Genomic DNA, 27,855 nt, shown 5'->3' on the forward strand with positions numbered 1-27,855 from the left:
CCTTTCCCATCACTTCCGATATCACAGCTCGTTGTCATAGGACCCGCATCACGAAAATATATGGCGTGTTTGTTTATCTATGTCGTTCCTACGATTGCCAAACGTTGCGCTACAATCGCTCCTTACGGAAATGCGTTCTGATTGGCTGATATGGGGTTTTAGTAACGGTTTTTGCGACGGACCAGACGACTGATGAAAAAAGTGATGGGAATCCTCATCATTAGAGTGATCGCGAAAAACAATTGCCGGCGACGATCATTTGCGAGTGATCACTCGGAAACGACAGATTAAATGATCGTGTGATTCAGGCTTTACCGTGTGGTTTAGAAAATGATGACTTTACTGTTGTTCAATTGTACAAGGTGTCACTAGCATGAGTTAAGAAAAAATATGCTGAAGAACTGAGAAAAGGAGTGAGAGAAAATATTCAGTATGGATCCTTCTCTCTTTCTCTATAGTAGAATTGGGAAATTAAAAAAAATACATCGTTAAAGTTAATCTAGGTAAAAAGTAGCTAGTTAAAATTAAACGTCACTTTTACGAAATAAATGATTAAAGTGTGAGTTAAAAAACGCAAATTTGACCTTAAAAGGTATTTGTTTCTTTTACTTTAAATAATAATCATTAAGTAATCTGATATTTTTACAATAATTCTTAAAACATAATTACGATAATTCCGCAATAAATTAAATTAATCGCGGCACTCGTAAGGAGTTGCATGTTTTTATCTTTCCTTTGTATTATTTTTCGTTAATTTTGGATTTGCATTGAATTATATCTCAAGCTATCATTTTTTAGCCTTGTTCTACCTTTATTTCTTCAAGTCAAGCTCTTTCAAACCCCTAAACTGCAGTCTTTTGAATTATTATGAGGATTTTTCAAATTTTTATAGAACAATGCTAATGTGAAATGACGTACATTATTCCCGTATTTTTACTAACTTTATGCAAAAAGTTAAGGGAATGGCAAGGCTAAATATATATCGATCCATCTAAAAATTTACGTAGAAGCTTTTATTCATCAAAGGAAATTTTAACACAGGTTGCGAACAAAAATTACAAAATTGCATTCTTACGGGACATCCTAGAGTGTATTCTTAATGGGTACTGATATAACTCATTTGGCGAGAGTGATTGATTATCTTACCATGGGAAACGTATTAGTAATAGTGAATTGGTGCAATGCTTTACCAGCCAGCAAGAGAAATGAATTCCCCCATTCGAAAACGCGATTCCTTTGACTGTCCTGTCTAGCGAGCTTTAATGTGATGTAAATAAGAAGAAAGTCGCCTGCCTCTCTTTCACGACAGGACACGGAACGTTGGCGTGCTGTCCGAAACCCGAGCACTCTGAGTGTATGTAAGCACCCGTGGTCATCGTTGGGTGTCACGTAGGTGATATAACGTGTGCCTCGTCGAATTCCTTGTGGTAAGAGAGTGAGGTAATAGGGCCGAAATGGATGAGCATGTGAGAATATCACGCGGAAGGCACGAAGGAAGCATAAGCGCAATCGGGCTCATATGGTCAAGTAATTAGGTGATGTAACATAGAGTGGCAGATACATATGAGGGGCGTGCCCTCCCCCCCCTAGCGGGGCCGCCCGCATTCCCTAACATTGCAGAACCACAATTGTAACTTTTTTCATGTATCATAACTGGAATAGGGTAGTTTCCTTAATCAAAGAAAACGAAAGGCATTGATTGCGATTCGTTACCCACCATTAGTGTATTCATAATACACAAATTATTTGGTTTTTGAAATACCGGTGTTGACGAATGGCAAGGGTCAAATTTTATCCTCATTTGAAAAAGGCCAGATTGGCACCCATGCGATTCCACTCCACGTGACGTCACAGGAACCTAGTTTCTACACGAGAGGATAGGAGTTTTACATCGTCTGAGGTTACCAATGCATGCATGAGGCACAGAGCTCAGGGAAACATGTCTTAATAATCACCTATTAAAACTGGTTTAGGTCGGAAAGTTTTCTTCGTTTGATAAGGTATTAATAAACCTTTTTTAAGCCAAGCGCTACCAGCCAGCAAGGTACTCAGCTACCCGCTAGCATCCTGCGTCCTATCAGCGCTCAGAGCCTCGTTCAAGGTCACCTCACAAGGCGGGAGGGGGAACCAGAAATGCGTCGCACGGACTTTTTCCCATCATTCCTACTTACGCGTCGCGTTTTCGCGCGCTTGAAAATTTTCACTTTTCATTTAATCGCGAAAAATAGATATCGTCATTTAAAAATCTAAAAGCGTGAAATACGTACTCCAGGAGTAATAATCTTTCGATTTAGGCAATAAAAAAATAATAGGAAACCACCCTAATATCTTGTATATGTTTATAATCAGAATAAATAAAACTATCTTAAAATCTGCATGCGAATTATTTTTCATGACAATAAAAGTAAAGGTAGCTCAAGATATATTTTGCGCCCCCCTCCAGTTTTTCTGTATCTGGTAACATATCCCAATTTAATTGTATCCCAAATCGTCATGTAATGGCCAATTGTATCCAATGCGCTTCGAGTAGTATCTCCTAAATGAATCGGTCTGAGGACAATAATCAACGATGTGCTCATTCATTTCCGGTCTTAGTGTTTACGAAGTTATACTGACCCATTGATGGTATAAATGAATAAAAATATTTAAATATTTATAAAATACCTCTACATGAACAGAAAATTCGTTTAAAAATTGCTATGTTTCATTCCGATGGTTATGCGATGAAAATCATTCACTTAGAATTTATGTATGCAAAAAATAAGTTAATTATCATATAATATGTTAAATGCATTTGTACAAACGCTCCTCGTAAAGCTACCGTAAGTATTTTCTGTTTCTGTTTATTAGTTAAAGCTAGCCTTAATTATATATTCGATAAAACAAATGACCGTCGTCAATCAAATCCATTCGAATGCAAAGAAAAAATAAATGTTTATAAATTCATCAGTTAAAGTGTTGCCAAATTCATGCTCAAATTTGCATGAATAAATTTTTAGCTAATTATTTTTACTTTTAAGATTATTTATCAATTAACTTGGAGATAACAATTAATTATTAGCACCGATCAAATAAATCCAGAAAATCTGAGCGGATTCATTTTACCGCATAGTTAATGCTTTTACGCGTAATATTTGCTCAACATAATGTTCCTATGATGCTGCCAATTTAAAATGTTGATGAAATCGTTTGATTATTTCCACCACTATGTTTTTGACACGACTACGAGCAATTCCGTAAATTCGGGAAATACAGTGCAGAGAACGAAAATTTTTCATCGCTCATTGAATTTCCACGTCTCAGGTTTTAAAAGATTGCAATGCCTAAAACTGATGAGAGAAGATTAGAGATATTCAAGAATACTCATAATAAAATATACGGACAAAGGGAAAAATGAGTAAGATAAGGTGACTTGACTAAGCTTTTTATTTAACCAGGCCCAGATGAGGCCACAGTCCGGCCCTCTCTTCCCCTGGGCCTGGGCTCTTTTACATGAGATGTTTTGTAATAAGCAATACATAGGCACGTATGCCGGTAAGTCCAGAAAAATAATAATGTGATGGCAAGAGATGGATGTTCAAGGATGAGCAGTCAAGTCAGGAGGCTGATGTGACGTCGATAGACACCTTTCATCCACCGATGTTATGGAAACAGCCTCCGAATATTTGGCACCACGGGACTCACCACAGTTGGAATATAAATGAAAGATAAAAGAGAAATAAATTAGAGATAAAAATCATGCAACTGCAGATAATAAAACAGGCAATTTATAGTAGGATGTGAAGAAATACATAGTAATAGGTATAAAAAACTGTAATTACTGACAGAAATAGTAAAGATTAATAAATTAATTGTTCATATCAGAGGCAAAAGACACAGCAAGAGGTATGGAAAATTGAAATTAATGGTAGAAATAGTAAGGATATGAATTAATTGATCAAGAACAAAGGCAAATGGACTATTTTAGTGTCTGATCTGGAAATTCTTTGCGTAGACGTCGCTTTAGATAAAAGTATGTGGCGAATTCTTCTAATTTTTTCATTTCATTCATTTCTAGGTTCATTTTTAGGTATAACAGAAAGAAGATCTTGAAGCGGCTTATATAATACCAAAGGAGCAATATTAGCAGATTTAAGTTAGGATTTGATATCGGTATCATCGATAAGGTGGGAAGGGGTAGAGAGGCCACCATAGAGCCCCATAAGTTAGACGGCACACAGCATTGGCGGACAGCGTAATTCTTGAAAAATAATAGCAACAACTAAACCTCTATTTCACACCCTTTTCCCTAACTTCCTTAGCCTGTTCGTCTGTGTCATCCATGAAATTTTGTAATTGATTTCATAAACCACTTCCTATTATTGGATCGGCTTGAATTTTTGTACTCATGCTTGCTCCTGATATTCAATAATCAGACATTTGAAATTATTCCATTGCGCTCCCATTTATTAACCGAATTTAAACGTGGAAAAAGAGTTTTAAATTTTCTCAATTTATGGCGTTAGTTATAAATGTTTTGGCAGAAATTTCTTTGGCAACTCAGGTTTAATCGATCACATGGTTCATTACTAAAAGGTAGAGAATAGAAATAACATAAAAAAGATTTTTAAAAGACACTTTTTGCCCAAAGCAGTGTAGGTAAAATGCCCTAAAAGGTAAAAAATTAGCTTTTCAACACTCGGAGAATAAAGCGTGGGTGCTCATTAGGTTTAGATATTAATATTGCGCGCCAATCCTAACTCACCAATCAGGCTATTCTGCACTCATTTTTAACAATCCTAATCAGCATCCACGCCTAATTGTCCGAGCGCTGAGAAGCTTATTTTTTTTTACTTTAAAGCGCATTTAGTACTGATTTTGAGAAAAGCGTGTTTCCTAATTAAAAAAAATATTATTTTAGCATGAAAACTCAATGCAACAGTGCATTTATGGAATTAATCTGTAATACGAATGCACTAACGCAAATTGAGTTCTTTTGATAACACCGTACAAAAATCACTGAGAAATCTCACATCCAAAAGCATTTTCAATAATTAATCTTTCTATTCGTACGTTTATTAATTTAATTAATGCTTAATTTCGACGATAGCGGACCAATATCTGAAGATATTACGTGATGTTTTAATTTTGTGTGCTGATAAGTGCAGTACCAGGGGTGTATTCGTTCCGTCCAAAACTTCTGTGAGTTTACCTCATATTTTTTTACTGCATAAGCATTCATATTACATAATTATGCTTATGGCATGTATAATTCATTTATACCAACTTATTTTTCGTAGGATACCAAACATTTACATTTCTCTTTTTGCAATCTCCTTTGACTAACGTGCAGATCAGAAATAAATCGGTCAAAGGATAGGCATTCATAGCAGAAATATCAATATTGTTTCAAAGACCTATGTTTGTATAAGAAATAAACAAGATAAAAAAATTATAGGGGAACAAAATCGATTTCTGACAGACAGGAGTCATGCATATTGATTTAAGATGGAAAAGACCGGATAGTAATTTAGTCACATGACATCGAAAGCAAACATCTGACATAGCTTCGCATTCTCATTTTCCAACCGAAACTTTAGCTGCTCGGGATAAATGTCTTAGTCATGGTGAGTGATCTGAGATAGCTTCTAGATGAGCGTTATGGTTTTGATACACCGAGTACTGAGCGGGGAGGGGATGTTGAAAACCGTGTTCAAGGGAAGAATGTTGTTACGTTAGTGAGGGAGGGGAAAGAAGAGAATAGAATTTACAAGTAGAATGGAAGGGAGTAGAGGTTACTATGAATTAGGGAGGCTAATTCCAAATGCCTCTTGCAAACCTACCGTAATCGGTAGAATACTTGAAAATTTATGTATTAAAAAATAAATTCATTGCATTGGGGGAAGAAGGAAAATTATTTATAGATAGAACCAAAGGAGCAGGGCTAACTGGGAATTGAACAAGGTAGGCCAAGTATTGCTGAGATGCAGGCTTTGGTGAATTTTTTTTTTTTTTTTAATTTATGAGAAAATTTATATATTGAAAAAGGGAGCATTATTACGCTCTTACAGTCTCCCGCGAAAAGTGCCAAGAGCGCGATAGCTATCCTCCTGAAAGTCAATATCAATTTTATATTCACGTTATATATTTTGTTTAGATTATTACGGAACTCATATCTTGTAACAAAAATCGTCAAATGATGCATATATTGAAAACCTGGAACGACATACTATAAAGTTTTTTAAAGTTATTTTTTATGTTTACCATCACTTGCAAATGAGACATAATTTTTTCCCTAAACTATTGAGACGTCAAGGAGGCGTTCACGATCAGGAAGGAACTGATAGGATCGTTAGGTAAGAGTTTAAAGAAGAGGGTAGTGAAGAGTCTGATCGGGAGTGTAGCACTTTACGGTGCGGAAACTTGAATGCTTAGGAAAGAGGACGAAAGTAGAATGGATAGAAAGGTGTTCGAGATGTGGGTGTGGAGATGAAAGGAGAAAGTAAAGTGTACGGAAATGAGGAAGAACGGCGAAGTGCTGGAGATGGTGGTTGAGGAGAGGCAGCTTCTAGATGAGATACGGAGGAGACAGAAGGTATGGATGGAGCGAGTACTTAGCGGGGAGGGGGTGTTGAAAATATTGTTAGAGGTTAAAACGTTGGGTGAACGAGGGAGAGGAAGGAAGAGAACAGGATTTTTCATAGAAAGAATGAAAGGGAATTGAAGAGGGAAGTACATGAAGGAAGGGGAGGCTACCAGAATAATCCTTAAATACCCCATCGGTAGAATAACTAAATAAATAATTTTTTGTTTAGATTATGACTGATCTAATTTTTTACAAAAAATAGTCAAATACTATATTTAAAAAAGTGAAACCGCGTATAATAATAAAGTTTTCATTGAGTTTTGCAATATTTACCTTCATCGCATATTTTTTACCCGAAGAATCAGCAAAATTGCCCCTGCAGTTTCAGACTAGAAAATCGGTTGGCCCTCAAAGGGGTAAGAGGTTGATGGCAAAGATCGCCCTTCGAAGGAGGAGCTTCTTGGTGACCGGCGCGGCCACGGTGGAGTGGGTCGGTTGCGCCCTTTCACTTTCCCCTTCAGCGAGCAGCCCAGGCACTTTCTCCGTTTGACCCACTAATCCCCCCACTCAAATGCACTCTCTCTCCCCGCCTCCCTCCTTGTGCCGGCGGGGGACCGCGGCTCCCAGCAGCACCACGACACTGGGGATGGGGGAGGAATAACGCGCACCGCGGACAGACAGGCGGACTGTTGGGGAAGGCACAGTCGAGCTAAAGTCACCTAGAGAAGCGGATACTAGAGCTCTAGACCAAAATCACCAAAGCCGATCATCTAAAGAGGGTGCATATTGGGTCGAAAGTGATATTCCGTTCCTGATTGAACCAGAGGACGGACCTGTCTCAAAATCCAACCCAGGTTGAACATCCAAACGCAGCTGCAAGTTGACGTAAATCGTATTCATTTGCTCGAAACATAATCTTCTCATCCCATTGGTTCCTTCAAGTTCCTAAGAGCGAATTCGCTGCAATGGCACGTATGGAGGTGAGTGATTTCAACTGCATCCCAGGGTCCAATAATTAAATCGTACATATTTGGTAATTTACCATAAATATTTTTGTCCGATCGCTTTAGAAATTTTACTGCCATTATTGGTATGATGAGTGGATATTGTGACTGAATTGCTGAATTTGGTAGCTGTAAAATAGGTAAGGGGGCATGATAATTTAGTGTGTAGACCGTTTGGTTGCTGAATAGATGGTACTCAGGATGACTACCAAATTCCGGGTTCACCAGCCGCGATTGTCGTTTTAGATTGACTTCAGTTTGAAAAGCCATTCTAATTACGTCTTCAGGTCTAAGGCAAAAGACCTGACGACCTGAAGAAGAAAACAGGATGGCCTTTGAAACTGTAGTCAATCTATAACGACAAACGCGGCTGGAGAACCCGGAATTTGGCAGTCATCGTGAACATCGCCGCGGAAACCTACACACGAGGGTCCCCAGTTTATATCTCGGGTAAAGACCTCGTATACCTCCAAAGTAGTATGTCCTCGAAGTGCTTGGTGGCCCAGGGAAAGGATCTAGTTCCCATACCTTGAATTTGCTAATTTCTCACGTCTTTGGCTAATTCCGGGGATACCTCTACCCTCACTTATCCAAACCCACGGCGTGAATCGCTGAGATGGAAAATGAACTTTGTGGAATATTGCGTGGTAATAATGGAATTTCACTCCAGGCCGGCTAAAACAGTGCATGCACTGTATTCCTGGGGCATAGAGGCGCATAACAATGTGGAAATTCGCTTAAGCTGCACGCATATCGGCTTCGCGAATTCGCGAGGAACTCTAGGCACTAGTTTATAGTACTCTCCACTTTTCCTTCTTATATGCCAATCATTTGTAAACTTTTACTCTTAAGGAATATACGCAATTACTTTTGGCTCAATTGCGTGGGAAACTTTCGTAATTGTTAAATCTTAAATGAGTAAATATTAAGAATATTCCATGGTGGTACACCCTGATCACGAAAAATTCTATCATCCCTTATTTCCACAGTGATTTTGTTATATTACGATGAAACTGATCGAGATTTATATTTCATCAAAGCATTTATTGGCGTGACGAACGGCAACTGGTCCTTAATGAATTATATTTCTGAGGAATGAGCAAAGTGGTTGTACGTTTTCTTTATTAAAATATAAAGTAACAATTTTCTTGAGCATATAGAAAAATATAAATATTTCTTTCGCGCTTGACCTACTTACTTTGCACATCATCAGTCAAAATTCGCGCACATTTATTTAAAGAGAAATTTCCAGAGTCCGGTGAGCTATGCTTAGGTTTCTCCTGCGCTCCTTCAAGGATAGACGACTCTTTACCGCAGAACTGCTTTCGATAGAGTTATGATTGCATATACGGAAATTTATAATTGAATTGCGTTAACTTGATACATAAATGTCTCTACGCAATAACTTTTAAATATATATGATAAGTAACTATTGAAATATATATAAATATATATTATATTTTATGTGAGTTTCAGAAGAAAACGATTGCTCATCAATATCAAAATAATAATATGTCAATAATATAATAATATGATAATGTCAAAACAATGGAAATTTAAGGGATTGAATTTTTGATCTGGACATCCTTCATAGTTAGGTTAACTTACCCATCATTATTCATGATTTCCCTCTCACTAGTGGCCATGAGAGATGCATTTGACCACGTAAAATTTAGACACAATTGGAGAGACAGTTGAAAAGCAACCATTTACGATACATATTATTAGTAAAGCATTATTAGAAGATAGTGAGTTGCTTGATTAATTTTATGGTGTGGATCAAAAGATATTTATGGCTTTGAAAATATGGAAGAAGAGAGAAGATATCATATTTAGAGGCTAATAGCAGTAAGTCGCGGAATGATGTCAGATAAATTCTTAGAAGAGTTGGGGGCCGAGGTAAAATAAAAAATCAACAAAAACGGCAAACCTAGGGTGATAAAATGAGGAAACAAAAATTACACGGAGAGGTAGCGATTGCCTGGCTAGAATACTATAGTATCCACTGAAAGAAATCTGTGAAAGCTTGTCAAGATACTTAAATTACTGCCGGCATGAAAATTATATTAACTCAAGTTTGGAAAAAATAAGAAAAAATGATACGAGTTCTTAGTTTAAAATAATTAAACCATAATTATTCGATGATTAATTACTAATGTAATTAAACGATTGAAATATTTTATTGGTGTTGAAACATGGAAACGCACCGTTCTTCGGTTCAGGACTAAGAAACCAACTTTAACAGGTGTAATTAAACGTGCTTATATAAACAGTTTAGTTCACTTCTTCCTAATAGTAGACAAAGCATCTTCGATGTACATATTTTCAATTGTCTGATTACCTAATAAGAAAAATTTTCGGGATTAATTACTATGCATAAATTGAAAAAAATTTAAAAAGTGTAAATTTCGTTTAAGCTAGCGTTAATATCAGTATGATTTGCCCCTTTAGACGTAAATAGCACAGAGTTAGGTTTGATTTTATCTAATGATGTTTTTTGAGATTGAATTTGTATTATCGGCATATGATCCTCATCCCAAGGATAAATAAGATGTAGTAGGGGGTAGTAACCATTTGGTAACCATTGGCTATGACATCTGTTTTTTTTTTTAATTTTACTTTTAATTTGAAATTGATCGCTATAACCATGTTTAAGACGAATCCAAAAACTTCTGTCAGTTTATTTAGCTACCATAGAGAGATAGCTTCCATTTCTTTCCAACCATACAATGTGGACACTAAAATAGCTTTGCTCAATAATCATTTTATTATCAGTACATCAAATATTTTTATAAGGTAACAAATTATAATATTACCATATGATCAAAGAAAACTACTAAACAGAATGTATAGTGCGCGGATTAAAAAAAAGGTTTCATCGACTTGAATATTGATGTTTGAGAGGGGTAGTTTGTATGGCGGTATACATTCCGCAGGTACAAATCATGGCTACGACTACAATGATGACAAAGAGAAGAATTCCTCTTTGTTTCTCTTAACAATGATGATACGTACACTCATCGAATCCGGTAGATAGCAAATAAACAGGTGGAGCTGTGCTGAGCTGTCATCATAATTTATTGCTCTTCATTCCATGAACGTCATATGAATAAATTCCAACCAATTCTATCTAATGGAATAATGCTTTAAATAATTTTTTTTTCCTCTGAGACTATGGGTGAGGGATCCCACCCCCCCCCCTCCCACCCATAGTTACGCCACTACACATAACTATCAAACCACTGAAAATTTCCGAAATTTTCCACCGAATTTCAAAATATTTAATTAATTTGCCTCCTGAATTACCAAATAATTATTCGGTGGGAAAAAACTTCTACATTAGACTAATAGCACACCAGGTAATTGGATATGGTAGGTTATAAACTTTGAAAGTTATTCAAGTAAGCAAGAAACATATGGTCTACATCCGCAATTAAACTTTGGTTGCTTCGTGCAGACGTGGTACACTGACTACAACCTGCCACAAAATATTTAAAAATCATATCCTATCATTAACTCAGCCATGAAAGCAAATCTTAGGGAGCATTGACCTCCAGGTATTCCCTCAAGTTTTAGATCCAAAGATTTTCCTACAATATAGGGTTGTACGTGACAAATTTACCATTAAAACAAATGCGTCGTCAGACCTACCAAAAATACACTTTTCTCATAAAAGAAATGCACCCGATTAAAATAGCCGATCAACCTCACCAAGCTTTCACTTGAATTAGTTTCGACGAATATATCCGCCCGTGCCCTTGAATGTGGTAGAGCCATGCGCCACCACGCAACTATGCATAGTTCGGCATTAAAAAATAATTGCGTAAAAGGTCATCTGCTTGACGCTACGCTACGCTGAAATTTCTCTGTTTTTTCTGTGGTCTTCAGTTCCCAGCTTTAGTAGCTGTCTACTGAGGGTTTCGTTTCTTTCGGTGGTTTCAATCGTTCAATAGGGTGGTTTCCTATTATTTTTTTATTGCTTTAATCGAAAGATTATTACTCCTGGAGTACGTATTTCACGCTTTAAGATTTTTAAATGACAACATCTATTTTTCGCGATTAAATGAAAAGTGAAAATTTTCAAGCGCGCGAAAACGCGACGCTTAAGTATGAATGCCGCGAAATATCTCCGTACGTCGTATTTCTGGTTCCCCCTCCCGCCCGGTGAGGTGACCTTGAGGCGAGGCTTAGCGCTGATACGTCGCAGGATGCTAGCGGATAGCTGAGTACCTTGCTGAATGGTAGCGCTTGGCTTAAAAAAGGTTTATTAATACCTTATCAAACGAAGAAAACTTTCCGACCTTAGCCAGTTTTAATAGGTGATTATTAAGACATGTTTCCCTGAGCTCTGCGCCTCATGCATGCATTGGTAACCTCAGACGATGTATAACTCCTATCCTCTCGTGTAGAAACTAGGTCCCTGTGACGTCACGCGGAGTGGAATCGCATGGGCGCCAATCTGGCCTTTTTCAAATGAGGATAAAATTTGACCCTTGCCATTCGTCTAAACCGGTATTTCAAAAACCAAATAATTTGTGTATTATGAATACACTAATGGTGGGTAACGAATCGCAATCAATGCCTATCGTTTTCTTTGATGAAGGAAACTACCCTATTGCGTAAAAGGTCATCTGCTTGACGCGTATCTTTAACTTCAGTATTTTGAATTGAAGCTTTATCCTAAAATTTAATGAGTGATGAAAACCTACTAAAAATTTCATTAGGCGCATTTTATATGTTCAGAGAGGAATTCAAATTTTATGGTAAAGAGACCACAAAAATTATTTTGAGACCATAGATCCCTATAGAGATTCAGAATACGATTTAAATTATATTATAGTACATAATTCTTTTCTAGGCTGGTGTAAATAATCAAAAAATATCTAAAATTATCGTAATATATTGTAAGACCGGAAAACCCGTTTTGTACACAATGAAAAGTATCTTAACTTATTTTGCGCTCTCATCGCACGAAGTGGTGTTGAAAATAATTAGTTAATTCCGATTGGGCTGATAATAAATCAATTGAATGTTTCAAACGCTCGAGGCAAGCATTCAAAACAAGGAGATATCGTGGACCCAAGCTCGAACTCACTAATAACCTTAAAATATCTTCTACAATAGGAAATTATTAAAAAAATAAGGAATATAGCTGCTAGCATAGTTGCGCTTATTTGTATTACTGCATTACCCACAGATGTTTCGCAACATGTTAAATTAATAATATAAAAATATTTTACATTCGTAATAAAGTGAACAAAATGAGAGATCTTACGCTTTGCCAACGAGTTATGTTCGTAAATATTCTCCGGTTTTGGAGAGGTTAAGTCACTGCAAGGTCAACATTTTGATGATTCATTCATTCATCGTCATATAGAAAGAGACATATTGAACTGCAAAAATATTTTGGAAAATATGCGGGATGGAATGAATACCTACATTCAATACTCAATCACTGTAATATTCTACCAAAAACGTTAAACCTGCAGTAGGTATATTTGCTGTGAAATAATGTTTACATTTCTTCATCGACCAAAGCCCTACCATATTAAAAGCATAAGATGAGCTATCTCTCCCACACGAATGATCGTTTTTAGTATTTTATTGCGACGTATAAGTCTTTCAAAAGTTACGCTATCCTCTTAAAATTTTCACGGTGAGGAGTAGGCACTTTTCAGAATTTTCTTTTATCTAAAATATTAGTAACCTACCTGTAAGAAATACTGAAATGATATTTTTGTATAAAAACTTTTTAAAGCCTACGCTATCCTATTGAAATTTTCACGGTAGAAGGTGTGAACCGTTTTCAACAACTCTATGCAACTCTATGCAATGAAATACGGAATTGAGTTTTATGTAGATGAGATACATGCAATTGTTGTCTAGTGACTAATATAGCTATTTACTCTAAAAATTTTGAGATCTAAAATTTAGTTTCAAAACAAATCATACGCTGTGAAAAGAAGACCAGTCGAGTCGTGCGTCCTCTTAAACAAAAATGGATTGAATTTTTCGTCATGGAGTTCGACCCACGAAGACATAACTTCGGTATCCCTTTAGTATGAGGTAAACACACACGTCCTTCCAGACTAAGCGGATCGCTTTGTGAATTTTAAAGAGCTCTTCCCAACGGCACCAAGTTAAAGCGGTCCGCCGCACAATTGATAGACCAGGATGCGCCCCAGAGGCTGAGGAAGAACCAATTGAAAGCGATTCATTCAACTTCGAAACTTCCCAAACTAACTCCGCAACCAACGTCCTGCGGATCAACAACGCCACGGGAGGAGACGGTTTTCCATTTAATCAATCAGGGAAACACATGGAAATAATCATAAATGAAAGACCCTTTGCAGGCTCCTCTTAGAAACTTTATCAAAAAGCTGAAAAAAGGTTCTATGAATTGCTATAAGATTTTTCATGAGAAATTTTAAGAGGCAGGCAAGTGTTACAGAGATGTTTAAAAAATTGTGCTGGAGAGTTAAGGATATCTCTGATTGATACATAGAAACCATGCGTGAAAGAACCTGGGGGAAATAATTCCCCTTGGCAACAGGAGAACGTAATGAGAGTAAAATAATGGGCAACGATTCTCGTTGACAACGCAAAAAAAAGAAAAGGGAATTGTCATGTAATGGAAATAGTGGCGTTTTCGTACGCGTCGTCGCTCTCGATTTTTCGTCCTGAATTGTGTTTGCAAATTGCGTTGATTTGATCTTACAGTAATGGTATCTACGTATCGTCACTACCGAATTTTCTTCGTGAGTAATTACCCGGCAAAATTGAGTTCGTAATTTTTATTTCTTTGCTTTGTGAAGTAAAATTAAGCATTTCGCAAGTTAATTGGACCTAGTTATTTGGCGAAAAAGGATCATAATTTTAAGATAGGGACTCCGAGGCAGCTCTCAAACACGCTAAAATTTTCCTTCCTGAATAGGGGCTCGAAAGACAGGAATTGTTTACTCGGGAAAATTTTGGAGCCCTTCCCAATTGTTACTCAGATTTTTATGACAAGGCTGAAAAAATTTAACGGTGGCGCCTCGTTGTATTTTTTTCATTTAAAATTTTTTATTTTGGACTTTATTCAGGGTGGAGAAAAATTTTGTTAACTCTTAACTCAGGGTGGCTGATGCCCATCTATTTCCAAGATGACTCCCACATTTAAAACTCTCACGGCCTCAAAATTCCTCAGGTCAATATCATAGTAGCCTTGTTATCACACCCAAATTTATATGCTACATAAAGTTGTGGTAGAGCTTAAAATACGCGATCACTCAACACGAACAAGGTCATGGATGATGGTAACCATGTAACAGTTTATTGCAGTTTTTTATTACAATCAAGTGGAAACTTCGTTGTAACGTGATAACATCATTCATAGTCATTCCTAGCTAATTCATTTATTATTGAATAAAATAAAATGAAAAATAAAATAACTTAGTTTTATTCCACACTTTATTTTAAATAGCACGACCCGGGTTTCAACATCTAATGTTATCATCAGGTCTGATGTTGATGTAGATGTTGAAACCCGGGTCGTGATATTTAAAATAAAGTGTGGAATAAAACAAAGTTATTTAATTTTATATTTTATTCTATTCAATAATGAAGCAATTCCACAAAATAACGCCTGAGACCGTGTCTTAAATTCATTTATTATTCAGTTTATGTATCTAACAAGTGGGGATAGTATTCGCATGAAAAATTCAACGCTTCTAAGAAATCGCGGGGCAGAAGAGGAAAAAGCATTCAGCTCACGTCGCGCTATTTAGTCACTCCGACGTGTTGCTGTTTTATTTTAGAAAGTCATTCCCTGCGAGCAAGTGTCAAAAAGCTGTTACGTACGACGACGCAATCTTAGCGAAAGCGTGGATGCGTAATCAGTAAAAATAAACGGAGATAACCCACTCAACGGGACTCGAACTTCAATTTTTAGTACTTCCAATGCTTACTGTGAGGTAAGGCGCACATTTATCTTAAAAACATCTAAGACTGCAAAAGGAACTTGATTCCCGGGTTTAAGGCTCTTCCGTTCAAACCAGAAAATTTTAATGATAGAAAATGCATATAGAGAAATTTTTTCGAAGGCAGCCCTTAAGAATTTCTTTGGGCTATTTTTTTCAAAATCAGAACCCATATTTTGCACATAAAGTCGTTTCTTCACTTGAAGGAATTTTTATATTTTTTATTGCAATACCTACGGATTAAATATTTGAAATCTAGCATTATTCTTAAATGCTTTGTAATTAAACATTATTTATGCAAAAGGTTAAATCGGCTGTTGTAAATAACGCAAACCTTTGTTAATTTAAAAATAAAATGGCTGAATTTAAGATTGATATGGACTGCTTCGAGGTCATAAAAATTAAAAGAAAACATGAGGAACGGAGAATTTTATAGTATATCACCATTCATATAAATGAAGAATTGAAGCTATTTACTACTTCAAAACGCTACAAATACGCAAAACCAGAATTTGTAATAAACGGGTTTAATTTTATAAATGACAAGGCACAATTTATAATTAAAGCCGCTTATAAAAAGAAAATACTCCGACTAAGTACGGTATTGATGAAATCCGGGTCGGAATTATAGATGGTTAAAAAAATGGTGCATGAACTACAATTTTTTCTTAAAAACGTTGAATTGTTTTCTTCAATTACTACCTCGCCAGGTAACTGGACGTCTAGCCTTGAGACGTGTTTACACGATACGTTTACACGTACGAGTTTACGTCTGATTGCATGAACAATTTTGGTGGACAAGAACAGAGCATGCACGAATGCATGAATCAAATTAGAACAGGTTCTATTTTCTGCTAATGAATTTGCACAAGTTGGGTGGCTACATGGTGCATTTTCGCATTCATTCACGCGTTCTACATTTAGCCAAGGGGACTGCATAGAGGAGGCCCAATTCCATTCCATACAAGGCTGACTTCTGTTGCCACTTCGGCCGCATTTTAATCGGTTTTCAAAAATGTCCGCGGCGCTGTGATAAGTGCAACGCGATCCACTTTTCTCAATATTTTTCATAATAATGTTTGTAATTACGAGGAATAGCATTGAAAAGTTATGAATTTGATAGATCACATCATCATGTATGTTAAGTTTGGTCAACACCCCTAATTATGCCTTAATTTCCCCGTGAAACTCGGATCATTTTGTCCGTCAGCAGCGCGAGTGACGACTCCAGTAAGCCTATTTCAATACAACACATTTGGAGGCCAACCTAGGGATCCTCTTTTGTAATATTCGTGCGTTTAGACGAAAAATTGTACCAGCTAAGGCACCGTGTAAAATTGCCTTTAATCTAACTAGCTCTACATCTATTTGGGACTCTAATATAACCGTTGCCTGGTTTCCTATTGGAGTTGCAGGTTATTGATCCCAGCACAACGTTGATGAGAAAGGTTTGTTCGAATTGATGTGGATCCTTTTTTAAAAAAAAAGGTCGCCCTCGGTATTCCGAACGTCATTCGTTCTCTGGAAGAGATGATCCTTGACAGCACGACATATTTAAATGGGAAAACCTGGCATTTTTCTCTCATGTCAGTCGTTTCGCTATCTTCTAGAATCTAGTCTGAGGCTTCCGCAATTATGTGGAACTAAAAAATTTCAATGCAATTAATCTAATTAGTTACCTCACACATGGGCGTACCCAGCGAGGGGCAGCTGCGCCCCCCTAGAATCAAATATCGCAAATTTCTTTGAGGAAAATAATATTTTTCAAGCAAATAATTTGAAAAACTAATAAAGAGCTGTTAGTGTTTCCTTAAAATGTTGATTTCATTCACCTTTTCCATGCTTAAATCTTACCTACAACTTGAGCAACCATGGCTTGCCCTCCCCCTCCCCCAGTTTTGATCCTGTGTAAGTCCTTGTCCTCACAAAACATGACACTGAGTCTCAATTATTGATATATTTAAAGAATTGATCGGCAGCATCGAGAATATTCCTCATGAATACGATACGCAATAGCTTTCGAAAATAAAAAATAATCTTGCAATCGCGACCGGAAAATATAATCGCAAATATGATTTCTAATCACGCAAATGTGTCTTGATCGGCTGTCACGAGGAAAATCGCATTTCAAAATTGCCTTTGAATCAAATGATGATATCATGTCGGACTTACCAAAATAATGTGTCATAAAACGTTTCCAAATCTGTATAGGTTTGTGCCCAACTCCTCTCTATCTCTTCCTCGCGTTGGATGAATACAACAGCAACCATCAATGACAAAATGAAGGCCAAAAGTAGAGATTAAGAAATATTTCTACCTGGCGGTATTTTCTCTCGGCCATTTATATTAATGATAATGGACGAATATTTCAAAGTCGTTTTTAATTAATATATGTCTTGACTTAAATGTAAATAAGTATCAATATGTTTTTAATTAATAAATTATTTTGCGAACGTTTTGAAATTGTATTCTGGCATCATCACGGCTTGAAAATTTTAATTAACGAACGCATAGACAAAAATGTCTACTCGTCCACGAAATTTAGGTTGGAGAAATTATGATTGATTAAAGGCTTAAGTTTGAAGGAAGAGTGGAACTGTTCCAACTGTTTTAGCTTACAAAATCTGTTTAAACCCTAAAAATGCATAAATACGATTGTGGAACGTTGACAATATAATTATTTAGTTAATAAAATATTTAAAGTGACCTATTCCCAATAATTTAAATGAATATAATTATTTATGATATTATTCTCTTATTAGAGGCTGATTGTCAGTTTTTGAGTCAATAATTAATTATCATTTCTTGAGCCAGCTTTTCGGTCTCATCATTCAAGATTCAGAACTTTTTTCTATCCTATAAAACAAAATCGCTACATTAAGGCCACTTGCGATAATTGGCTCATTGGATCTAATCGGAGAAAAAATTCTGAGGCCCTTATGATGGAAACGTTGACTTAAAGAAATGATAACAAGTCACCAATCAAAAAATACTCACAGACCTCTGAAAAGTAGGATGATATTTTTATTTCTACCACGTTACTATGAACATAGATTCCAAGGAGCCTAATGCGCCAGAAAAAAAATATGGGCTGAATTTTCATTACATTGCCACTCTTGGGTGTTTTATTTTCTATCAATTTTATTCATTATTCGTACATTTTCTTAGTATTTCGACTAGCTTCATAGCGCGTAATAATCATAATATGTACTTAACTTTTAGACACCCAATGCTCAATCAGCAATTCTTAACGTTCAAATTATCGTCAGGAATAAAGCTCGGAGTTGTTTCTTGGTGCTCTACGCACACATCTTCTAAGGGAAATAATTCCCGATAAATAACAGAATTTTCCTAATAAGTACCTGTTTTTCCACCTACTCTCGCCTCCTTTCCCCACCTCCATTTTCTACCTTCGCAAAAGCATCCGTTCTCCTAACCTATTTTCTTTAGGACTTAGCTTAACTGCGCAGTGGGCTCCCTAGTTTCAGTTATGCAACTGCAATCATTCCAAAACTTCTCTCCATCCAGATTTGGCGTTCTATTTATATAAAAATATATTTGTAAGAAGTACCAATATTAAATTAACTAATTATTGATACTAATTAAATAATTATTTATACTAATTATATAGCTATTGAAGTAGTGTCGTGGTGGAAGTTGTTGTACAAAAGCAACGATTACAATATCTTGACTTAAACAATTTAGTTTAAATGCTTGAAGGTTTCATGTGCCAATCCATTAACATTCCCCTTTTACGTACAATGGGGGAAAAAAGTATCCCAACAGAGTTTGTGCCGCCACCATCGCTTCGCAGGAGAATGGATTCCCGTTCTAACGGCATATAATCCTTGGAATGAGACGAGGGAAATTCAAATACGGTCTTTTTTCAGCCACCAAGGTCGTGGCAGTGAATTTGCCTGCCTCAGACCGAGGTTCGAACGTATTTCGTACTCCTCTCTAGAGTGTTGGCGCATTCGATATCCTTAGGAATTGTGCCTTCCTTTTACCCGCTATATCCCTATAACCCTCCTTTCCGTTCCTTCTTCGCACCTACACTGGCACTCGTAATAAAATTCACTAGTCAACAAAAACTTTTTTTTTCTGTCGTAGAGATTTTGCTGGGTCATCATAGAGGTGCTCTTCGTCCTGATTCCAAATCTGGGCTCAGATGTTTTCTATCACGTCTAGTTTCTTTAGTACAACCGAATTAAATAAGGGTTCAAGGATATTTAAGCAAATAAATCGTGATTTTAAAAAATGTGAAAAAATGGCACTTTCATTATATTTTCTCGAATATTTAGCATCTGGTAAGTCCCTATTAAGTGTCCATCAGTAATATGCTAAGATGTTGCTGAAATTTCCAAGGTACTATTTATCCAAATGTAAAACATCTTGGTTGAAACGCTCACTGTGTTCATCTCTAACAGCGCTGAGTTTTGGTGGAAAAAGGCAAGGTGTGAGTCGAGAAAATATAGTTTTTTAATCATATTGCAGCTCATTTTTTGGTACAGTTAATTATATTAGCCACCAGATCATGATAATTTTCAGCCATGATATTTCTTAAAGAATGTCCAGATACATTTCTGAATGCGTTCCACGCGCTTTTTTTACGTTGACCTCAATTGCTGTTGAAATTCCTAATCCTTCAGCGCTTCCCTAATCTGTGACCCAATAAAAATTCCTTCTTTGATCTTTGCCTCACTTAATTGAAGGACTTTTTGTTCCAAATAAGAAAAATCAGCACTATTTTTGTCCATTGCTTTCACAAAATTAAAAAATTCCTTATTTCATATGCAGAGGTGGAAAAAGAATATTTTTTGGATCGACCAAAGGCTGATAAAGGACATTTTTGGATCTAGGAACGAGTTCTTTATGTTCCGGACAATTTTTCTTTCATGTAATAATTCTTTTCTGTCTCTTATATCCCACTCGCAGATGAAGCAACAACATTTCGTATAACCAAGCTGTAAGCCTAATCCAATTGCAATTACTTTTAAGTGGCCTAAAATTTTCCATTTATATTTTGGTAGCGATTTTTTTCTAAAAGTAACTGCACATTCTCGTAACATTCTTTCATTTCAGTTTAATGAGTTAACAGTATCAATGGGAGCTCATTGCCATTATGTAAGAGATTAGTCTTTAATATAACCTAGGAGGAGTAAATGAACAAACGTAATCATCTGTGTTGAATTCAAAATTAAGAGTATCCATAACGGAGAGAACATCACTGCAAAAATCAAATGGTTTTCTAGAGGAAAAATCAATTCTAATTTGTCATGACGAGATCGAGACATTAAAAGTTTCGTATGTGGATCCAGCAATTTCCAACCAATCTTAGGACCAATCGTGGTCCTAATATTTCACCCTACTTTTTTGATAAAATTTAAACCGTGCACTTGATCATTTAAATTCTCTTGTGCTATAAAATGAGGTCCATCAGATGTACTCGCTCCAAAATTTGGGTTCTCCGAGTTTCCGAATCCTTCCTTATCACGTTCTTGATTATTTTCTGTATCTTCGCTAAGACTAACATACTCCATTGGTTCCGACTCTTGTACATTTTCAGAGTGAGGGAACATTAGTATCGCTGATTCAAAGTTGTCTGGATATTTTACTGTGTGTTTTGACTTCAGTGTAATTCGTTTCATTTTTTCAACAAAAATAACAGTCTGAAGAAGGATCCGCCAAATCATGGGAATGGCAAATTCCTTATGATGTTTTCCCTTAGTCCAACCAGTAAGAAGCCCAACACTGGTGCCTCACAACCCATGGGGAGCCCATCCTTTATCTTGGCCACCCAACAGGCAGTCAAAAAAAAGCTTATGTCTGAAAAAGGGAGTAATTTTCCACCTTTGAGCCTTAAAAGTAATTTCACCGTATTCATAACAAAAGTCATCTGGATGGTTCACGCACTATCTAGGCTTGAATAGAGCTAAGCCACTTCTCAGCGATTACATTATAATAAGCTGTAATTTCCTGCTATCAACAAAATTCTCAAACTATTCTGAAACAACTCGGTTGAAACCAATTTGATTCCAATGTGCAGCACTCTTTTATATTTTGAATTCATAAGTTAGCAGCAAGATTATTCCATGCAAGCTAAATTTTAATGCGCCATTGTGGGTACTTAAGCACTGAATTTTTAATCAAGAGAAACTCACGATTCTCCCAAAAATATAGGGGGTAGGATGTGCCGCGTAAGTTCAGTCCTGCTGGACTACAGCCTGCGCCAGAGAGAGGCTCACGGGCGCCGCGCCGATTACATTACAGCTACAGCTGCATCTACATAATAACCTACGAGCCACGTCTAGGGTGTTTAACAGGGGAGCACGCATTAGGAAACGCCGACGACCAGAGACCGGAAGTCTTAGCCTCTGAATGTCTGTCCAACGCGGGCACGCGGGCACAAAAAAGCGTCAATAGCAATTGTAGTCACAGCGGATGCAGTACCGCGCGATTGTCAACAAACACCCACGTCAATCTTAGCGATGATACGACGTTTTTTCTTAAAAGACCGTAAACACTGCAATGGGAGATATATAAAAGTATGCAAACAACTAAACTTCCTGTTGAAAATAAATTTTTTTTCTTGAAAAAGATCTATTACGTCAATCAATAACTTGTATTGGAGCACGATTTCACCGTTGGTTAAATAGAAGAAAATGTTTTCGCAGTATTGAGAATCGGATATCTTTTATTCGTCCGGTCACTTTCGGAGTGATCCGAAATTATTATGCTCGTTCTAGAGGTCATTTTATAAATATTTATTGGCGCAAATCATCATGGGACACGTGACACATGGGTGATACCTGGGTGAGACATGGGTGATACTAACATCCGTGAGGAATGATGTCTTCCGATTTGCCCTCTTTGGTGGTTCCACGGTAGCTCACAATGCTAAATAAGCAGAGGCCCACAGCATTTCCAAGTCACTTTCACCAGGACAGCGGAATTGAGAAGACCAGACGTATCTAATCCAGAATCATCCCATACGATATATTCGGTATGTTTTAGTATTTAAACTCAATGAATACGCCAATGCTTGCAGTATCTTTCACCTGATAGACTCATAATACTGTTACTGTAAATATTTAAATACGAAATAATGAATAAACGGCCTAAATGTTTGCTTCACATTGGTGGCATCTGGAAATTTTCATATCAATATGTTACATTATGCTTCATTGCGTTGGATTTATTAACACTTTGGGTGCTAAGGGTGTAATATTACGCCCTAAGGCTAAGGGTGTAATATTCGATTTCTGGTACCTAAGTAATTTTACGCCATCCGTCTCTTGAAAAATCGTAGCCTGCCATTTCTCAACTTAGTGGTGCTAACCTCTAAATAAACAAATGAAAAAAAAACGATAGAAAAATTAATTTTTTTGTGAAATCATTAAGATTTTTGCTACAGGCGTCATATTACTTCATCAATCTTTTAAAAAATCGTAGTTTGCTATTTTTTAACTAAATGGCACTAGCCTCTAAATAAATAAATGAAAAAAAGGAAAATTCATTCATTAAAGGGATACCAAACACCTATTTCTCGCATCAACGGTTAGTTCTTAATAAATAACACAAAATTATTGGAAGCGGCCAGTACTGAGAGAAAGATCTACAGTACTAAGGTCAGCACGGTAAGTATTAAAAATCAATTTTATTTAATTATTTTTATTTAATATTAGTTATACACTTTTATTTTCGATTACTTAGATCGCAATTTTGCACTGTTTCTCGCGGAAAAATATTGTGATATTTGCCAGTATGACCCTGTACCCCACATGAGATGGTGAAAATCGCCTTGACCCACGGCCCCCCTAAATGCCACCCGTAATTAATAGATAACCCCAAATGCGTGTACAAAGTACCACCTATCACCTATTTTAGTCCTTTTTAACTAGGGAAAAAAACTAATTACTACACCTTTCCGCTAGGCAAAACATCTTTCTTCGTTAATGATTTCTATTGGTCATGAAATGGCAAAGAGATTCTCTTTTTATGTTCTTTATGTTACACTGAATGATATTTATTTTTAATTGCTCAAGCAATATAAGCCATTAGCATAACTTCGAACTTCGAACTCCTTCGAATCTCTAACGGCTTCAATTCTAATTTAATTCTGATAATTTGTGCATCGCTTTCTTTACGGATTTAGCAGTATTTTTTTTTTAACTGCGCGGATTTTCTTTGTATTCTATTAATTTAATGTACACAGTTTTTCTGCGCGGAATCTTATATACTCGTTACATATTAAGGGTATGGCATTTCGTATGCGGAGTAGTACCTCTCTCTTGCTATGTCATCCACAAATATTTCCAAGAAAACTTGACGAATCCAGCGGCGGTCTGGGTAGATTGGGAGCCCTTGAGAAGGGCTTATGGTGGGGCAATCCTTACTCCTTACCGGGGAATTCGGTAGTCCTCTTCGGAAAATTTTAGGAAACTGCATGCACGAAAAAGATTTTTTCTCGATTCTCTCTTTTTAAAACAAGATAGAAGTTAATGAAAAATAGATTTTCGCATTAAAAAATACTGTGAAAAGTGATAATTTCAGGTGTGAAGCTTGTAAATTTTAAAGTGTAGTAAAGTTCTCTCGTAAATCTAGAAAATGCTTTCCTTGACGCTGCACTGAAATTTAAGAAAAGGCTCAAAAATAACCTCACGATTAACCTTTTCACAAAATCACCAGGTTCTCTAATACCTTCATTTATTTTCACATAATATTTTAACGCTTTTCTGTAAAGAAAGCTACCAATGAAATCGTAAAATTTTTAAATTGCAATAATCTTAGGTTCAAGTAATTACTTATAACACGGGGAGAGCGTTTTTCAGATGACTCTTAAACCCATCAGAATCACCTCTTAAAAAGGAAAACTTTACGTTCTTCCCTGAACATTTCAGTGGAATTTAGAGAAACCTTTGCAGTTACTACCCTATGGTCACTTATTCCTTCGGCGGTTCTCACGTTTATTACCTGATGAGGTATACTTGTCGCTAATAAATCAAGAATACTGTCTCCTTTATTGGGTGCGGATGCTATTTGAAACAATGAATTTTAGGTAAAAATGTGTAATGACGCCTCGCAAATCAATTAATCTCCCCCACCAGGAATGAAGCTATACGTCTCCTAATCCTTAGAAGGTGCGTTGAAATCTTCACCAAAAATCAAGTTTCTTTCAGGATACTTGGATGCTATGCTGTTTATTTGGGTTTCAAAATCTAACTTTGATGTTAAATCTGTGTTTGGTGCTCTTTAGTACTAGCTACTAATATATTTTTAGATTTAAGATATTTAATTGAACACCACACAGATTAAACGCTGGACTCAGTTATGGTTTCCGCTTATCTGACGATTGAATTATTTACAGCTATAAATACTCCGCCTCCAGTTCGATTAATTCTATCTTTTCGATGAACAATGAACGATTTTGGGAAGATTTTACCGTCTAAATCTTCACCTGTTAGTCAACTATTTGTTCCCATAAAAACATTTTACTTCGTCCTATGAATTAAATGGTAGAATTCGGGAATTTGATTCCTTAAACTACGGCCATTAATTAATGCCAAGGTTATTACTTTGAAACTAGTATTATTGCGATTCGGGACTGTTTTTGATTCGCTCTTGTCGATTAGACTATTTTTAGGCTCTATATCCCTATTTCATGGTTCTGCAGATTTTATTGTCTCACCATACTTTAACCTTGACTGCCTTAGATATTATGATTCAACTGATGTTTCTCATGCTTAAAGTTATAACCTGTATTATTGTAAATTGGTAATTCTGCGCACTCAAGAGAAATTAACTTTCCTACACCACAGTCAAAGTAGAACTGAGGGTATGACACATGTTTTAAAAAAGCTAGAAGTTCCGATAAATTGTCTACCTAAACTACCCTATCTTCCTCGTATCTGCTTCAACAACTTTCTAGTACTTACTGTTGGTGCCGAACATAAGATTGTCACGCGATCCATAATTTTCGTCCATAAAATATAGATTATTTAGTTGCCATCAGATGTTATGCCCTAGCTTCATGATTAGTAGTTATGTTAACTCACTGAACACTGTATTATTAGCCATATTTATGAACATTATTCTCTGCTTCTCAAGAAGAAAACATTTTATGGATATAAAGTAGAACTGAGGGTATGATACACATATTAAAAAAGCTAGAAGTTCCCGTGGAAATACCCCCGTTAAGACGGTCAAAGGCTCCACTCCGCGGTGTCATAAAACGACCGTTTTCGAAGTAGAATCCTAAGGGTCAGGGATCGGAGAGTGAAGAAGGTATAAGGGTCTCAGCTGGTATCTTTCTGGTAGGTCTTTTTGTATGAGTCCCAGGAAAACAACTCACTTTTTCGAGGTTTGAACGCTTTTAATAGAAGTATGGTCTTCGATCGTATCCAAAGAAAACGGAATCAACTTCGATGAAACGTGCAATTACATCGCATGAAAAACCTCCACTGTCTTCACCATAGACCATTTGAGAATCGGTGTCTTGAAGATAAACATAAAAACGGTGAATGGTGAGCGTTAAAACCCATACAGCTTCAATAACCTTACCGCGTCGCGGCTAATCCAACTCCCGACGCGCGGAGACGAACCCTGCCGCGCGGTCGAAAAATCAATGTCATTTCCGGCGACGCAAACTTATTTCAAAGAAAACTACATAAAGACCTCAAGAAATCTTCAAACAATGCTCTCATATAAGTTACTCCGCGCGACCTTGCCGAAAACCTATTTGAAACTCTACCTAAATGTAAAACTTTGTCGAAAAACAGTATCCGTCATTTTGTTACTGCACGGTAAGAATTTCTGGACGGTATTCTTTAAGATTACGGAAAATTAAAGAAAAAATACCATGCCAACAGATTATGTGGTTTTTTATTTCGCAAGAATCCACCCATAACTTCACCATCCACTTACTTTGGAAGATTTTCAGGGAAAATTTAAGACGGGCGTTTTTATGGAAATTTGCTCACGTTTGAGCCTCTATATCTCAGTAACGGGTAAAATCTATGTCAAATGAAGTACATATCCATAAATTTCAATCATTTCTGAGTATACCTGCGAAGTTTCAAGTTTATAACTCAAAAAAAGCCATTTTGTAATTTTGTCCGGCTTTTTCCGATTTCCGCCCACTGTGGAGCGTTCCCATTGTGCGCACATGATGCCGTCGAATGCGCCTCAATTCTACTGAGTTCATCGCGAATCATGCTCTGGGTTGCGGGAGACTCAGTAGTTGGTCGCGTATTTGGACGACGGAGATTGGAAATTGTTTGCCTGGTTTGAATTTCCCTCACTGACCAAAGAATAACAACCCACTGGAATGGAAAACCACTATTCTGCGGAGCGATAGTGGTGGCACAAACTTTGTTGGGATACTTTTTTCCCCCATAGTACATCCATTCAGAATCCCTTTTTCCATTAACTTCTATTCAAAATGTGTTCCCGATTTATATGCTTTTTCCATCCCTCATCATTCTAGCACACCCTCCATCGTAATATTCCCCCGACTCCTCGCACCACCCTATGAATACTACCATTCTTTCCTTGCTATTTGATATTACTGTTGAACATTGGTCTGTTCATTTTTGTCGAAGTAAGTCATATTTTCTATTTGTTAATTGCTTTCTTTACTATTACGAGTCCTTTGTTATTGGTCTTGTGCTGTTTTTTTGACTGCATTGAATAAATAAATTCAAAATTAGACCTACTACCTCACGTTCTTGCTATAAATTCTATTCTCTCCCTTCCTAACTAACCTCCTACCAAACGTTCTTCTCTGTTGCCTCTGGAACTTTCTGTCCGCTCCGTTTGCCATCTACAAGTTCCCTCTCCTCGCCCACCATGTCCAGCACTTCGTATTTCTTCTTCCTATCGTTCCACTTTATCTTCTCCATTCGCCTCCGCAGTTCGGACCCCACAGCTAGAACTCCTAAAGGATTTTCTCGTCCTCTTTCCTCAGAATCCACGTTTACGCACCACAGCGCCACTGTCTTCACCCTTTAACTCCAAGATCCTCCCTCAAAAAACTGCTATTTGTCAAGCGTATTGTGGGAAGATAATCGTACGAGAAAGTTATAGAGAGTCACTCTTTCGCACTCGTCTGGCTACTTGAATATTCAGCGTATTCAGCTGGACATTCACTTGAATTGGCAACGAGAAAATTGGATCCCGAGCTGAAAGACTTAATCCGTGAACTTAATAAAATACAAAAAAAATGCTGCGCCATTCGTCAAAAACTGCCTTGGGCATACAGAAAGGGTTACACAGATGTAAAACGAATTAGGTTGGGAGCCGCACGGGAGAGACTCCGAGGCTACGC

The 27,855-nt window shown here is 36.8% G+C and overlaps 1 protein-coding gene across 2 annotated transcripts in view; it reads left to right on the forward strand.

Moving 5' to 3' along the window:
- LOC124166903 (ejaculatory bulb-specific protein 3-like) overlaps positions 1-27,855 on the forward strand; it is a 56,969-nt gene that overhangs the window by 12,954 nt on the left and 16,160 nt on the right. The window contains exon 1 of one of the 2 annotated variants that reach the window (XM_046544610.1): positions 7,224-7,545. The exons of the other annotated variant lie outside the window; for it this stretch is intronic. Within the exon in view, the coding sequence (XP_046400566.1) occupies positions 7,531-7,545 (15 nt within the window). The 5' untranslated portion in view covers positions 7,224-7,530. Of the gene's footprint in view, positions 1-7,223; positions 7,546-27,855 lie in introns of those variants that run through there. 2 annotated transcript variants of the gene reach the window in all.

Source organism: Ischnura elegans, chromosome 10 (assembly GCF_921293095.1).
Source record: "Ischnura elegans chromosome 10, ioIscEleg1.1, whole genome shotgun sequence".
Lineage (NCBI taxonomy): Eukaryota > Metazoa > Arthropoda > Insecta > Odonata > Coenagrionidae > Ischnura > Ischnura elegans.